This window comes from Dermochelys coriacea, chromosome 1 (assembly GCF_009764565.3).
Source record: "Dermochelys coriacea isolate rDerCor1 chromosome 1, rDerCor1.pri.v4, whole genome shotgun sequence".
Classification (NCBI taxonomy): Eukaryota; Metazoa; Chordata; order Testudines; family Dermochelyidae; genus Dermochelys; species Dermochelys coriacea.
The window spans coordinates 233,679,001-233,696,348 of record NC_050068.2 but is presented as its reverse complement, the minus strand read 5'-3'; the positions used below and the strand labels follow the sequence as shown (position 1 = coordinate 233,696,348).

General features: G+C 38.1%; 1 protein-coding gene and 1 long non-coding RNA gene across 2 annotated transcripts in view; both read right to left on the bottom strand.

Annotated features, from left to right (window-relative positions):
* ETNK1 (ethanolamine kinase 1) overlaps nucleotides 1-17,348 on the bottom strand; it is a 56,204-nt gene that overhangs the window by 12,092 nt on the left and 26,764 nt on the right. The window contains exons 2-6 of the mRNA XM_038386258.2: nucleotides 16,534-16,793; nucleotides 15,131-15,271; nucleotides 14,401-14,543; nucleotides 6,066-6,149; nucleotides 1,422-1,582 (exon numbers count right to left, since the gene is read on the bottom strand). Coding sequence (XP_038242186.1) covers nucleotides 1,422-1,582; nucleotides 6,066-6,149; nucleotides 14,401-14,543; nucleotides 15,131-15,271; nucleotides 16,534-16,793 — 789 coding nt within the window. The remainder of the gene's footprint in view (nucleotides 1-1,421; nucleotides 1,583-6,065; nucleotides 6,150-14,400; nucleotides 14,544-15,130; nucleotides 15,272-16,533; nucleotides 16,794-17,348) is intronic.
* On the bottom strand, nucleotides 8,673-12,520 carry LOC122460641. Its single transcript, XR_006282082.1, has 3 exons — nucleotides 12,433-12,520; nucleotides 12,221-12,269; nucleotides 8,673-8,695 (listed from the first exon to the last, which is right to left on the bottom strand). It is a non-coding gene; the product is annotated as an uncharacterized LOC122460641 (long non-coding RNA).

The following is a 17,348-nucleotide window of genomic DNA, read 5'->3' as shown; positions in this document are numbered from 1 at the left end:
GCCATGGATAGATTAGTCAGATGTATATAGGCCAAAGTCAGAGAGTGTACTGGAATCGTAAGGCCATTCTAACTGCCCAGAGTTGCACATCCACTGGCATACCAGGCATTACAGCTACACTTGTAAAGACTTTATTTTAGCCTAAGTAAACGCAAGGTAAGAGGCACTGCTGCCATGACACCTCATGCTGTGATCTCCTATACAGAGCATGAACAAGCCTGGACAATTCTTAAATTGGCCCAGGGATAATTTAGAGCTTTAAGAAGTGCTGTTAGGAAGTCAGTTCTAAGCAATATTCAAGTCAAGTCCTATATATACACACTTATGCTACCAAACAAACAAAAATATCATCATCAAACTCTTGAGGCAAAGCCACATTAACTTTCCTCAACTCAACATTTACAAATCAGAGTGCTAAATTTATAGAAAATCCAAAACTGATGTCGATTGAAGTCAGTCACCCTGTGTTGATCCTCAAAACTATAAAGTTTCAGAGTAGCAGCCATGTTAGTCTGTATTCGCAAAAGGAAAAGGAAATGCATCCGATGAAGTGAGCTGTAGCTCATGAAAGCTTATGCTCAAATAAATTTGTTAGTCTCTAAGGTGCCACAGGTACTCTTTTTCTTTTTGCGAAAACTATCAAGCTAAACCATAATGCTATTTAGAAAATTTCTACGGAAGGGACACACTTACTGCTCCAGATACATGTTACACAGTTCAATATTCTATTACTCAGATTCTTTGGTTCTCCAATTAAAAATAATCTAGGATAAGGCTCATTTCACTACATATGGGGTCAGTTCAAATCCTGACATCTATTCCTTACTACCAAACCCAGGACGACTAGCTGCCAGCCCACCTTTATTGGCCAATATGAAAGATCCCTCCATGACTTAGGTTCTTTTTTGAGACTGAGAAATCTTTCAAATCAAATTGACTTTACTTACACTATTGCTTGAGGGAAGCTATATCCTATGAACAACAGTTGCTCCTCCACAGAAGAGGGTTAAACAGAGGAGTGGAAGGAAAATCTGCAGTGAACTTAAACATGTTGCTTCTAGATGACAGATTCTAGTTGGCTTTACCTTGTCAGAAAGGCCCTGCCCTATGGAATAAATCCACTAAAGATATCCAGATAGTAAAGGCCTAGCAGTGAGTCCATTTACTTTCCAAAGATCTACACTGAGTTAGACTAACACATAAACAAATAGAAATTGAACAATATTCATTGCATAATGGTTTCCATCAGAATAGTAAGAAAAGCTGCCATTTCAAAAAATACTGTATTAAAGGTATCTGGCAAGTATTGCATAATTTAATAGTGCAAGTTCCTTGGAATAGGGAACTCAGTTTTATTTGGCTGGAAAGCAGTAAGCATACCCGGGATGTTGTATATATATTAATAATCTTGAGAAACTTACCAATGCAAATTGATTGACTTGCACATACAGTACTTCTACCTCTTTTTCAGTAACATCTGTACCGAAACCTTTATATTCCTTGTAGGCCTCAAGGTAAGATCTCAGCCACTGCTCTTGTAATTCTCTATCTGGATAAAGGCTGTAGTCTACCTCACTCACGCCTTCAAAAACAAAAAAACAAACAAAAAGAATTAACATTTATTTATAAGTCAGATGGTTTGACTTCACATTTATAAATGACCTATCCTTTTAAGAAACTTTGCAAATGTGTACCATATGCAAACTAAATATGAACAGATTCAGATAATCATATCAATGCATACCCCTCAAACCCAAATAAAAAAAAACAAAAGAGGACACTAACATTATGAAAGATTCTGTGTTTAAATATTTGACCATTGCTAGCATACATGTATATCTGTGGTCTGGTAAAATCTGAACATCAGCAAGGTACAATTTTATGGGGAAAGTCCCATGAAAATAAAGCATCTGTATTATGAATTTTTTCCCCAGAATCTTCCCAGGGAAATTCAAAGAGGGCTGTACGTTCTAGTGAAAGAAGAAAATAGATTTGCATGCAATCTGAATCCTTGTTACAAAACATGAGACATTCAGGTATACTTATATTTCATCACAAACTAAGCTAATGTTTCAGAAAGAAGTGTATTCCTTACACAAAAGGAACCCACTCAACCACAACTCTATTCCTTTTCCCTCCCGCTCTTTAGAACTGTGAAGTTTCGTTTGCCTCCATTGTCTAACCTTGTCATCATCCTTGATCCAAGTTTTCCTCTCTGCATATCATAAATCTGCCTCTATCAAACCCTACAATTTTGCCTTGTATACCACAACTTCTTCTGTCCCCTTGACTAAGTCCAATCTCTGGAATTCGCATTCTGCATGTGGTAAAAATATAATCTTCTGTATATAAGAATGACAACAAAACCCTCTTCCATTTCAGGATTCAGTTCAAACCTTTTTAAAGCCCTCCCTGGATTTGTTCCTGTAAAGTTCCTGACCTTTGTCAATCTCTGCTCACCCAGCATTAGCCCTTTGCAATATTTACTCACTGGTGGTAGAAAATGGTTCTCTGCATTTTCTACCATGTGTTAAAAATGTCTCCCTACAGCAGCACTTCATCACGTGAAATCTTGTCTATACCTCTTCAAAAACAACAGAGGGCAAGATTAACTCTAAAGTGTTTGGGGGACAATTTGTATAAAATGCTCAACAAAACAAATTGTACAAACAGGTTCCAAAGAGTAAGCTACATTGTCATCAAAGAATTAAGAATTTTGAAAATGAATTACCATGACCACTTTAGAAGCACACAATTTGGAAAACACTATGACAAATAGATCAAGAAGGGTGGATAAAAATCAATGATTTAAATAAACAAACAAACAAATAAATATTTAAAAAACTGGATTTTTTTTTTAATAAAATGCTTTTGGAGGAAAAAACCCATTTAAAGGTGGTTTTAATTAAGATGCATTATAGCTCAAAGATATCTCATCATGGAATAGGGATTATAAATTCTAATTCTCTAGTATGAGACAATATTCATGTAATGTTTAAGAAAAGTTTTGCAAATGAGTTCCAATAGTTCATGGATTAGAGACCCAATTTTATGGGGTTCCACAGGCTTCTGGTACAGAAAGATTAACCTAAATAATCCATCTACCCAATGGGACTCCGTGCTCAGTCTAGAAGATACCATCAGAGATGCTTAGTTTTGCAGTTCTCAAGCTATGGATTTGTGTCTCCAGAGGTAACATGCTTGTTAATAGCAAAAATGTTTTAAAATAAATAAATAAATAAATAAATAAAATAAATAGAGATGAGAAATAAAAGACTTCAACTCCATTGTCCCTCTGCAAATTTGTGTACACAGAGTTAATCCCTTACCGCTCTCTAAAAGTGCAAAGTTTCAAAAAGTCCAATGAATAGAAGATTGTTGGGGGAGGAATAGATCTGGACAAGGAGAAGAAGTCTGGAGATAAATGCGAGATGCAAGGGAAAATTGTTTTGTTAAAATATGATATGTTTGCTGTTGAAGAAAAAAATCCAGAATACTTAACGTTGTTATTTTAATTAAATAAAACAATTTAAATGTTTGTCTGGTGATGTTCTCCTCCTAATATAGCATGGCAAGAAAATCCTCCAAATATTAATGATTAACCTGTTGAATTGGAGATAGTTCACCTCCCAATGACTTCAGAAATATCTGCTTCAATTACCATTGGTAAACAAAGTAACCAAACAATCATTCATTTTCTGATATAGCTGTAAAACTCACCTGAAAAGTTTTCAAAATAAATCACTGTTTAAAAATGTGTAGTGTGTACCTTCTAAAAATGAAACCTACATTATCTCTGAGTTGTGAAGAATATGTATTAAGGTTATAACAACCAACAAGAATGCACTTTTCTGTAGAAAACCATGATCAAATCGAGTCTTTCTGACTAGTGATTTAAATCAATTTGATTTAAATCAAATCCACCCTAAGATCAAGATTACTTAAACCTGTATTGTATTTACCTTGCTGTACTGTAATCATCATGATGGTGGAATTCCCACTGTAACCCCATTCCCAAAGTAAATAGCATACAGGTAAGGTATGTCAGGCACTCCTATTTAAAACTCTCCAAGACAAGAGTAGGGGAACATTCAATGAACTAAACTTGACTAGATAAGCCACTTTTTGAGCAAGTATAGTCTTTCCTATGTTCCTAAACCTTAACTTCTCCCTATCAAACACAAATCTGCATATTAGCCTTGATTCTTGTTCTGCTCTTTTCAGTTTGTCCAAAATCAAGTCAAAGCCAAGTCTCAACTGCAAGTTGTGCAAGGAATCACAAGACTGCCATTTGGTGGTAGAGGTTATTATATATGAATGCCACTGTTAATTTTCCACATCTTATCTGCACTTGGAGGGAAGGAGCATCAGTGCCCCTATGATATTGTTTTTAATACCACAGAGAAAGGATGATCTCTCAGTTAAGGCAGAGCTCAGGAAGTTGGGATTTGTATGTCTATTTTTGACTCTGCCACACTTCTTGAATGACTCTGGCAAAGTCACAGCCTTCCCACATCTTAGGCTCTGTCTATACTATACAACTTTTAGCAACATGGCTTTGTCACCACAGCCATGCCACTAAAAATCATGCGTTGTAGCCACTGTTTGTCGGCTCTCCTGATGACAAAAAACTTCTATCCCCAAAGAGTGGCATTTGCATTGTAGGCAGGAAAGCGCTCCTGCCAACAATGCGCTGTTCACACTGGCACTTGTTGCGGCAAAACTTTTGTCTTGGGGAATCACCTCTGACAGACAAAAGTTTTGTCTTTCAATTGCCAGCATAGACAAAGCCTAAGTTCCCACAACTGCAAAGTAGGGACATAACTAGCCCACCCCACGGAGATTTTAAATTGAATTCATTAGTGACTAATATTTTTGTGACACTTTCCTAGGGTGTCCAGGACAGTGAGTCACCTTATCTCCTTGCCACTAGTGAGAACAAAGATTTGCTTGTGCTCCCTGACCTCACCACTCTGTTACGAACCCAAAATATTTCCTCAGGCTATGCTAGCCCTTACTTTGCCTTGCAGGTTACCAGAGGTGTATGTATCCCAGCTCCCAAGCTCCACTGAAAGAGTCCCTCTGTAGTATCCAGCCCTTATCACAGAACACTCACAGAAATTACCAGCTAAGATGTCCCCAAAGGATCACTGTACACACAGGTTGATTGGTACAACTCAGGATCAGATTCTTTATAAAATCACAGAACTGAGATATAGGCATAGTGAAACAATCATAAGTATATTATCAAAGATTAAGATTTGATGCAAATCTTTTGAGATAAGAACAAGTGGAAACAGAAATGGCTACATATAAAACAAAAGTATAACATGCGTCTTACTAGACTAAACTTAACTTTAATAGGCTAACCATCTGTCTAAAAGCAATCTTATCTCACCCAAAAGCTATCTTGCAGCATTTTCAACCAGGACAAGTTGGGATCCTGTTTTCACTAACATAACTGCTCTGCCTGATTACTTCCTCAAGTACAGGATAACAGGGTTCTGTCCCTGTCCTCCGTTATACTCCAATAAACCTTTAAAGTATGCCCCTAGACAAAGCTCTTTTCCCCGTGCTGTTCCTCTATTTTTCTTAAATTTCACAAGCCTCCATATGCATTTAGCTCAGACTGGTGATTGTGGATAAGACAATACTCAATTTACATTTCAAAAGACAGATGGATAAACATCTCAGGTCTGGTAAGAAATCAGTTTCTCACGTCTCCTGGGGAGTAATACCTTGCTACAAACTATAAGAGCATATTTTCAGTATACAGACTATCAGTACATACATTTCACACAATATGTGACCAGCAAGATCCTTTCATTTGAGATCTTATGTGACAATATTTAGAGATAAATGCTATAAAAACGTGTTACGTGTAGTGAGTTTGACAGGCCTATGGGAGTTACTATTACAGAACAGTGAACCCTTTGCCAGTTGGCACTGAGGGGTTTATTAGGGTCACAGTTTTGAGATCCTCTGATGAAAGGCACTATATAAAAGAACAGAAGATTCATTGTTTTATTACCAATTAACTTTTAAATGGCAAATTCATTTTTTACCTGCAAACTCATTGAAATGATTTCCAATATCATAAGCCAGGTAGTTGTATCCAGAGTACTCATAATCAATGAACTGTACATCACCTATATGAGACACAAACATGAAAACGTAAGAATCCATAACAAACAAACCAATGCCCTAATTCAGTGCTGTCCCTAGACATCTGCCAACATTTCAGTCTCACTGTTTGTGCCCATTTGCATGCACTCTTGAGACACTCCAGGGTAAGGCTGTGAATTTTATGGCATGAGCTTCACTTGACAGAAGATATATAATCGGATCAACAGCTTGCTTCAGTATTTTACTATGTAATTTAGAATCAAAATAGCTATTTCAGGTTTCCATTTCTACCACAAGAGGGCGTCAGTTACCTTAGAAACTCATATTCCGTTCTAATGAGAAATACTAGATAAAAAGACTCCTTTAGTTCTAACAGTAGCTAGAAATACAGATTACTTGTCCATCTTTTTAGCTATCAGAGTTATAGGTATAAGTAATCCAAACTACTTTCTTGACAAACAAGTAGTGCAACCTGACTACAGAATACATGTAGCGCGCGCGCACAGTCATTTTTCGCAAGACAGCGTTTCCCCAATTATTCAACGATCTTCTTTTTTTGATGATGGCGTTATGAATTTAGTGTTATTTCAAGCAATGGCATGCTATGTTTGAATACCCGTCTCAAAAACAAAGTGCCTGCAGATATTAAGTAACAGAAGCCTTACAGCATAAAGTATGCGTGGACAAAAGCAATAGTGCTACCCCAAATGCTCCCTTTTTGCTTAATGGCTTTTTACAACAAGTTTATCTGGCCAACTGGGAGGGCAATTGTGGGACATGCACCATGTCCAGACAGTATGGCCTTTGAGTCTCCTCTGGTAAATCCTTTCCACAGCAATAGCCAAATGGACACCTGGAAGTCAGGTTTAATATAAGCTAGACAGGATTGCCACTGCTCTTGCAGTCTCAGAAAAAAATACACTATCAACTACTATAATTGTCTGAGTGCAGGTGGTATATATTTCTGACTACTCAACAGTACCCACCTCAAATGTGTTCAGATTTCAATTTTGTATTTCTCCATATTGAGCTTTAATAACTACTAATGGTCATTCAATTAAACTATATTCTTGAAATATGTTGCAACTATTAAACTCCTTCCAAGCTGCATTATTATTCCTCTCTAGGTGTCTAGTTGTGCTGTCTTTCTACAAGTTTACCCTTGCTAAAAGGTTGTACTACAAATTTCAGAGACTCTGAAGTAATTATTTTAATCCATATTAACCCATAATAATGAAAGAAATAATCTTACAATTACTAATGCTGACTATTCTCTCTTGAAGCCAAAACTGAAAGTTGAATTCTTGAGCAAATTTAACACTAATCTTAAATTAGAAAAATATTTTAAGTTTGATCTGAATTATAACCTTTTAGGAGATATGGGGAAATATTTTAACCCAACTACATTGCAGCTGTTACTTTCTTAAAAGACTGGAGGAGTTTAAAACTGGACAAGTTAAAATGTGTTATAAGTGTCCATGAGCATGCATCTCCCGAGTTACTTTCTGCACAGATTGCTTTGGTGATTTTTTTTTTTAGAAACAGCATGCAGCAGCAAGTATTTAAGATTTCAGTCAGTGCCATTACACATGTTGCCATCCATGCCACATATTTATTTATTCAAAATGTATAAAATGTGTCAATAAGCACCCATCCTATAGTCTAGGCACCTATCCCATAAAATTAACAGACAATAAATATAAGAAGACTACTTAAATATTTACCAGCCCCCCAACCCTCACCTCATGCTTCCCTCCACCGCGGGTGGGGGGAGGGAGAAGGAGAAGTGGGCTTTGCAACCTGCCTGGAAGGTTAATAAATATGTTCTCAGTCAGACCAACCCAGGGAAGTGACTAAAGCAGAGCACCCTGCACAAAGAACATCCAGCCAGTAGTACATGATAAGAGGTTCTCGTGACTTAAAAGCTGTTAAAATTATTGAAAGAACTGGAAATTGATTTTACAAGGGCTGCAGTCCAAGATCTCATAGCAAAGTCACAGCTTAATTGCAGTTTTCAGAGTGACAAGTCCATGAAATAGATAACATGTTTCTTGCTGGCTCCTTAATAGTGCTGTAGATTTAAGCACATATAAACCTCTAAAGCTCATCTGTTAAATATAAACCAATAAAAATGCACAGCCCAACCCTGGTTAATGTTTGTTTTGTCATATGATTGAACTAGCCCGTACAAATTCAAATCATTTAAACACTCTTGTATTCAGGATTTTGCATATAAAGCAGATAAAAATGGCAGGTAAAAAGCCTGCTTGCAAAATATCAACTTAAGACATACTTTAAAAAGTGTTTTTAATCCAAATTTTATCTCAGACTGCAGTGCCATTATTTTGATTATAGCTAGCCTTTATTTAAAAATGTTATTGCCAGTTATAGTTAACGGTTTATAAAATAAGAATATGAAGCTAACAAGATACAGATGAGGCTGTTACCAGGCTCTGTGCTCTCCTTTGCGGGAGGTGCACGTGAACAATTGATGCGATAAACCTCCAGTCAGTGCGTTTAAGTAGCACGGTGCACGCCGCCACATGGCAGCAACAATGGCATACCTAATCTGTAGCAGATGAAGAAAATTTGGCACACTCACATTTGAAATGACACAAAACTTTAAAAAGAAAAGTTCTGCATTTTACTGCTCTCCTTTTTCAGACCCATTCCACAGTGGAACTCAACCTTAAATTTAATTTTTGCAACAAATATTAAGGTTAAAGATGCACAGTTCCCTTCAATTCTCTGTGTCAAGAAAGTATGGACAGACAGAATCACTTCATTAATTTTTATTATAACATTTTGCTCTAAAATAAGGCAGGTGATAAAGAGAAAGTGAACTGACTTGTATGATGTTATCATTGTACTCTTTAGATTAATTTATGTTTAAAATTATAGGAATACACTAAGAATTAGTAAAGATGAATTCATCCAGAAGAGCAACTAGTTTCCAGTATGATGAACTCTGAGCTACTAGCAATGTATTAGTCTTTACATTGGGATTTTTAAAATGTCTAAGTCTACTCCCGTTAACTTCAATAGGAACAGCAAGGCCAATGCTGACTATTACTAAAAACTTCTCCCAAAACCAGAAAACCAATACATGAAGTACACTTGTGGACTGTACAACCTATTAAAGTGTTATACCATAATTGGGTACTACTGTCCACTGTGGAGTTCATCCAGATAGAAGATATTTCAAAGATATTTCGAAGCATACAGTAGTTAAACTCTCAAAATCTCCAACACTATATCCGAAAGGCAATTATATGTATTGTATCAAAGCTTTAATGCTGAAGGCTACATACTATTTTACTGTTCATATAAAAATGAATGTATGATCTGCAATGTGCATGTCATTTTATGTTTCATGCATATAAAATTGTGTTTATTAACTGAAATCAGAGGTTGGGTGATCCACAGGGGATTTACTGACAGTCTTCAAAGAGCTGACAGTCAAGAAATGATCACTCTCCTGTTTCTAGCAGCTCTTTATTGCAATATAGATAGTTCAACAAACTTTATTACTCCCCTGTTATAAGCCACTCCTGTATGAATATTGTGTAATCATGAACAGGAGAAGAGATGACTCGTGATAGTAAATGTGAACGAAAGTGCCCTGCAAGGTAATCTCTTTACTAAGAGTGAGCGATACTACGAAAAGGTTTGAGAAAGCCTGAAATAAACAAAGCTTAATGTAGCAGGATGTATCACCTTGCTGTGATGAGAGCATCACTACAAAATCCGCACGACAGAACAGATACCATCTCCGGGACACACACTAAAATTCGTTCACCCAAAGTTTTTTGTTTTTTTTTTAAAGTAGAACACTTAACTTGAGCACCTAGTTACAGCGACCTGATTTCCAGAAGTGCTGAGTAATAACCGTCAATGGAATCTGTTAAGTGGTCAGCACTTTTCAAAAGTCAGGCTGCTTATGTAGGTGCCTAATGTTAAGCTATTTTAAAAAAATATTTGCCACAATTAAGAAAAGTGAGGAGTAACTGAAGATATTCTAGAAGTGTTGGAAAGAAATCTGATGCAGACAAGCATTAGTAATAAGGTATCTGAGCATACTGGGAGAGTCCAGAAGAGACTTTGGAAACTCCTGCTCAAGTTTTATTTAAAAAAAAAAAAAAAAAAAAAAAAGGCAAGAGCTTCAGGACAAAAGGGCTATAAATAAATGCCTTCCAATGGTCAGTTACTTAAATTTAAAACCACAGTTCACACATCAAGATATATTCAAGGGCAAGAAATGAAGTGAAACTGTGAGCTATTTCTTTCAGAGAACAAGTCTCCTAGGCAATTATAAATCTGTTATGTAAGGTAACACTATTGAAAATGTTCATATCCGGAGCGATTAAAGCAGACATTAACAAAGCAGCAAGAGGCAAATTTCTCTGAGCCACAGTGTGAACAAATTGAATTCATCAAATGAGTGATGCACTCCATTTAACCATACTAGAGTTCAACATTTATTTCAGTCTCTCTTTGGAAAGTGGGTTAGATGTCAGGTTTAAGATTCTTAAAGCCATTGGTTACAAAGTATGTTTTTTCTGTATGTATATGTTAATCTTTTTTTAATGTCTAGCAAGTTTTGTTTCTGTGTAAACTGGAAATTAAGTATAGTCTTTGAAAGAGTGGAGTTAAAAAGTTGGGATAAACCAGAGGTGGGCAAACTATGGCCTGTGGGCCACATCTGGTCCACGGGGCCCTTCTGCCCGGCCCTTGAGCTTCTGGCCTGGGAGGCTAGCCCCCAGCCCCTCCCCTGCTGTTCCCTCTCCCCCGCAGCCTCAGCTCACTGTGCTGCCGGCGCAATGCTCTGGGCGGTGGGGCTGCGAGCTCCAGCCGGGTGGCACAGCTGCAGAGCCGCGGCCTGACCCGGTGCTCTGTGCTGCGCGGTGGTGTGGCTGGCTCCAGCCGGACGGCATGGCTGCCTGTCCTGGTGCTCTGGGTGGCACAGCTGTAGCGCCGCCAGCCACCGGTGCTCCAGGCAGCGCGGTAAGAGGGCAGGGAGCGGGGGGGGAGGGGGGATTGGATAGATGGCAGGGGAGTTCGGGGTGATGGTCAGGGGGCGGGGGTGTGAATAGCGGTCAGGGCGATAAGAGGACGGGAAACATGGGGGTTGAATGAGGGCAGGGGTTCCGGGGGGGCAGTCAGGAAGAAGAGTGGGGTTGGATGGGGCGGCGGGGGGGGCAACCAGGGGACAGGGAGTACAGGAGGGTGGATGGGGAAGGAGTCCGAGGGGGGCTGTCAGGGGACAGGGGGGTTGGATGGGGCAAGAGTCCCTGGGGGACCACCACGTGGGTGAGAAGCGGGGGGGGGGGGAGGTCGGATACAGGGTGGGGGCCGGGCCATGCTTGGCTGTTTGCGGAGGCACAGCCTCTCCTAACCAGGCCTCCATACAATTTCGGAAGGCCGATGCAGTCCTCAGTCCAAAATGTTTGCCTGCCTCTGGGATAAACAATGCTGGGCCTATCTACTGTGAGAGCGCTAGTGTAAACTGACTACCTGTGGCTTTTTAAATAGTATGTTGATTACACTTGGCCTAAGCATGACTAGACAACATGCTGATGAAAGTGCTACAAACACCAATGGTGAATTATGGATTCTGTTTGTGCTGGTTTAGACCCAGCCTCTTTAAAGAGCAGATCAAGGCAAGATGAAAGAACTAATAAGAATACTGCTGCATAATCAGAACTTTTAGCTAGCTTCCTATATTTAGGCCAGTAACAACTCCAGAAAGTGAACTGCATCTTTAAGATTGTTCTTTGTGCTCTTATTAAAGCAGCTTCAAAGAAGAATTCATTGCAAGCTGATACTTAATTTTTAAGAGTATTTTTTTTTTAAAATGATCTTGATTTGGCTGAACATACTTGATATGATTCATGTTTATTTGCAGTTAAAGTTAAAGCTGAGTTTCCACTTCAAAAATAAAGATGAAGTTCCTCCTTCTAAGACTGTACTATGTAACATGGGTTTATAAAGTTTTGCACTGTAAAAGTGTACAGTACAAAATACACAGCTTTCACAATATACAAAAACTCATTTTGCAGATGGCATTGAGGTTTGGTTACTATAAGAATAGTACCTGTTGTATCTCGGTATTGCAGAGTTCTTACAACAACGTACATGATGTGCTGCAATATTCAAGCATGTAAGCTTTAATGGACACAGTCTTGCTATGGCATATACTTTCAAATCTTTTCCCATTCAGTTATTTACAACCAGCTCTAAGCCTAAGTGCTTTACATTCAGATTCCTCCCTCCTCCCCACCTTGTCCCCAAACACTAAACACTCACACACTGGTTATTGTAGGTTTGCTCATAAGTGATGCACTGCTGGCATTGTTTTTTTCCTCCACTCTGTTTATAAAAAGAGAAGCATATAGCATTTGTTTTCAAAGTGGGAATGTTAAGCTTATCAACCGTGATAGTGAACATTTAACTGAATTATTGTTTTTGTTTAAGCACTTTACACTAAAACATGGTTCTATTATGAAAAGTGACTAAAAATAGCATCCTTTCTCAGTAGATCTGATCTGTGTATTCAGAATCAGATCTGTTGACTTTAGTGACAAAAATAATTTTTTATCCCCTTTTTAATTCCTATTAGCGCTGCAGAGTCAACGACTGAAGTTTTTTCCCCTTTCAAAAACATCAACAGAATTGCTTACTAACTCCTACTCAATAGTTAGAACTGTGCAAACCCATTAAAATGAATAGAATTGCACAGGCATGCAAAGACCATAAACCGGAAAGTGATGGTGCTGCAAAGGTGTAGTTGATGGCTACTTTGGCCTGCAGAACATATAGCACTAGTATTTATGTGCAAGAAGGAAAGACCTAACTCAGAAGAGAGGTCGCATATATACGGATTGCAGCTAAAAGATCTCTTTTTATCTGTACATGTCGAAGGAGCAGAGTTGATGTAGAAATGATGTACACAGCCACTTTTCAAATCAGAAGCAACTTCAATATTTGTTTTGTATCAAATTGTATGCAAGTTGTAAGGCACATAAACTAAGACGTGAGGCCTCAATTATTGCTGAATGTCTGATAGAGAACACCTTAAATGTTGTTCACATTCATTTTAATGACTTCAAACAAATACGTTGGCTTTAGTGGTAAGCTAATTATCAATCAAGTGATAAGTTACAAGACAATATTAAATTACTCAGACAAATCTGAAATTAAATACACTTCTCATTAAAGAGAAAGTCTTCACTATCTCAATTGTAAGCTTCCCTACAACCACCAACATGCTTCTACAAAATTAACTTGTTACTTTCAGTTCAACTCACAGACATCTGGGGATTTGGGAGGGGGATGTGGAAAATTGAGGTACTAGTCTCGTTAAAGCATTTTTCTGCACCATAATAGCCCTGTTTTCAATGTCCCAAATTTACTGTTGGTTCACCATGTTTGCCTGTTGAATGTATCATTTAGTAACCGAACCTCAAACCACTAAACAACCAAGCCTTAAAAGGAATTAAGATTTTCTATGAGAACTTTTGATAGTCCTAGTTTTTTGGTTCTGTTTTGTTTTTAAATACAAGGATTCCTTTCAAGAGTTCAAATATTTACAACATCTGAAAACAATGAACAAAGGTTTTTGATTTGCCATTTCCAAGATAAGCCTACTGCCTACCTCTGAATTAAAAAAATAATATTTACAAAAATATCTTCAACATTAAGATGCCTATGTACCTCGTATTCAGGATATAAACTGAGCCATTGAAAGTAGCATAAGTATCATTATGATACTTCACCCTGGGGAACTCCTCCTTAGCACCAATGTATCTGATAAATCAGAACAATACATCCATAATACAAAGTAACCTGGAGACATTATCTCCTAAGGTTGTTGAATGACTGACAACCTTTTTTAAATGTATATGAGATTTCTATTAAATTACAAAGACAAAAAGACAATTTGATAGTTTGAAATCCATTTTTACAGATTAGATCATTACAGTGAAAATAAGAATATAAAGATTTTTCTCCACATGCTAAAAACATTTTAGAATTAAAATTATGGTTATAGCTGCTAAGACAGTTCATATAATTTATACAAATACTGCTACCATTACATTGAACTTTGATTTCAAGCAGCAAATTTACTTTACTTACTACCATTAGTAAAAAGTCACAAGTGATTTAATGAATATGAATTATAATTCTACACCCACCCTAAGACAACTGCCACAGAATATAAATACAACACAGGTATGGAATGAAACACTACTTACTGCTGTGTTCAATACCTACCTTGTTTCTCGTTGTAGATAATATTCTTACACAACAGGTCATTGTGGCAAAGCACCACTGGGGATCCTAGATTTGACAGTCTCTCCTTCATCCAGGCCATCTCTTCCTGAAGAATTTGAGGACTTGGAACATCACTTAAGAACCTTTTGGGGTTCAAAAAAATTGAAAAGTTTCTTTTCTGAGCATAGCGTTAATAATAAAGGAATTATATAGAAATTCATACATTAGTGCACTTGATCAGTTATTTTCTGTATTCCCATTATTTCAACAGATAATTGAGTGAACCATCTTAGTGCATTTTTCACTGCTCACTCTTGTAGTGAAGTCATGGCAACATAAGATCGGAGGAAGGCAAGAATTCCTATTACTTTTCCAAAGGTGACTTCTTTAAGAACAACTTGACTCTTGACAATATGATATCATAATCCTAGTTGTGGGAAGAGAACACAAGACTAGTAATGCATACTCTTTTCAAGTGGAAAAGAGCGAGCAGATTTAGAGGAAGAATGTGGCCAAAAAAATAGAAAGGATGGGCAAACCCATCACTTTATTCTGCTTCTTAGTAGCATTTACAAGGAAATTGATATGGAGTTGGGGGAATGGGGTGTCTAAAAAACACTCCAGTTATGTTTTCCCCTCTCAGCTGGTTAATAAGGTATGTGACGAAAACTGAGACAATTAAATAAGTTATTAAAAAAGTAAATCAAATATTTAATAAAACAACACTTACCGTTTATTTACTTCCTCATCTGTAAATTCTGTAGGTATGAGTGAGAAATATTTTCCCATCTTCAGCCACAAGTTAGATTTGGGGATCCATCCATTATGTGCATGAATAGCATGGATTTTAGCAAGCTGCCTGGCTATGAGTCTGTAATATGTAAAGGTTACTGTACTACTACGTTCTCTCTTTTGAACTGGTTACAAGCAGATTGCCAAAAAGCATTTGGTAGTTAATTATTGTTTTTTGTCATTTAAATCTCTTTTTTTCTGTTTGTCTTATTAGTGACTTTTTACTTGAAATTTAAGTTTTCATCAGGGAATACACAGGTCACACAATTTCCTTCAAAAAGTTTGTTTCCCCAAAACGTATATGCTTTATAACTGAGAGGAGCAAGAGCATGTGGGAGACAAGGGAGATGCCTAGAAAGAGTTAAGCACTGGCAGACAAAGCTCATCAGCACTTCCTTACTCCTAAAATGGTGCCCTGTGGCCTGCTGGGGGAGGAGGGAGCAAACTACCTACAAGACCCAAGTCCGATCCTTCCAAACTGGATGGGAAACAGTGAGCTATCATGGCTACATGGAGGGAGAACATTAGGTTGTTGCAGACTACGTGCAAAGGAGCATTTGGATAATAAAATGCGTTCGCAGTAAGTCACCTCCATAAGTTCTTCTGTGTATGGTTACCAACAGCATGCTCCACATTGACAACTTTCCTATGCACAGGTAGGGCCCAACCAAATTCATGGTCATAGGATTTTAAAAATCATAAATTTAATGGATCTGAAATTTCATGGTATTGTAATTGTAGGGATCCTGACCCAAAAAGGAATTGTGGGGGGTCACAAGGTTATTGTAAGCGGGTGGGGGGGCTGCAGTACTGCTACCCTTACTTCTGTGCTACTGTTGGTGGGGTTCTGCCTTCAGAGCTGAGCAGCTGGAAAGCGGCAACTGCTGGCCAGGAGCCAAGCTCTGAAGGCAGAGCCGCCATCATCAGTGCAATGCAGAAGTAAGGGTGGCATGGCATGGTATTGCCGTCCTTATTTCTGCACTGCTGTTGGCAGGTCGCTATCTTCAGAGCTGGGTGCCCAGGGCAATAGCCACCGCTCTCTGGGCACCCAGCTCTGAAGGCAGTGCAGAAGTAAGGGTGGCAATACCGTGACCTCCCTAAAATAACCTTGTGGCCCCCCTACAACTCCCTTTTGTGTCAGGACTCCCAATTTGAGACATGCTAAGTCTCCCCCGTGAAAGCTATATAATATAGGGTAAAAGCACACAAGACCAGATTTCATGGTGGAAGACCAGATTTCACCGTCCATGACACTTTTTCATGGCCATGAATGTGGTAGGGCCCTAGACACTAGTTTCCCAAAATGCACTCTAGAGTTTTAATAGTTTTGAAGATGTTTACCTGAATATATCTGGGTTGCAGACATGCTCTGGATCCAGTGCTTCTCCCTGCATGAACTCGTAGCATAGACCATTACTGAAAGTACAGTAGAGTTGTGGCGCACAGCCATGGGCCTGCAACACCCGGAAACTTTTCACTTCCTCATCTCGATCTACTAACAACTCGGTCTTGTTTCCATAGATTCTAACTAAAACCACATCATCCATTGCATCACCCACATAGCAACCAATAAGCTTGTTGGTGATTCCATCTGTGAACAGCTGCAATGTAAAAATAATACGTAACCAATCAATGATTCTATATTTGCCCATTTGTATGTGCTTCAGAAAAATGGGAAAGACGGGTGGAAGTTTTTCTACTTAATGGATCACCCTTAATCCCTGTGGATTTTTTAAATGAATTATTTGACTCAGGTTGAACAGAAACAACTGTTATAACCAAGATATTTGCTAGTCTGTACATTTTAAAAAATCTTTAAAAAACACAGATGTGGAAAACTAAAGTACTGTGGAAAGATACATATTTTGTTTTAAAAGGGCATTTCAAGATATTTTCTGACTAACAAGCCATAAGGAGAGAGACATGAGAAAGACACTAGAATTAGGAAATGCTACATACATCGAAGTAGGTCTGTAATATGAGTTTTCAGATAAGCAACTGCTTTGAGATCTGTTCAGCAACAAATCCCCCCCCCCCCAACAAAACAGGATTTCAGATATTTTATTGAGTTTTTCAAACAAATAAAACAGAGCTAGGCAAGGAACAGTAATTCCATTTTGAGGAGGATTTTAAGATTTCAAAATTTGGTTTTGTTC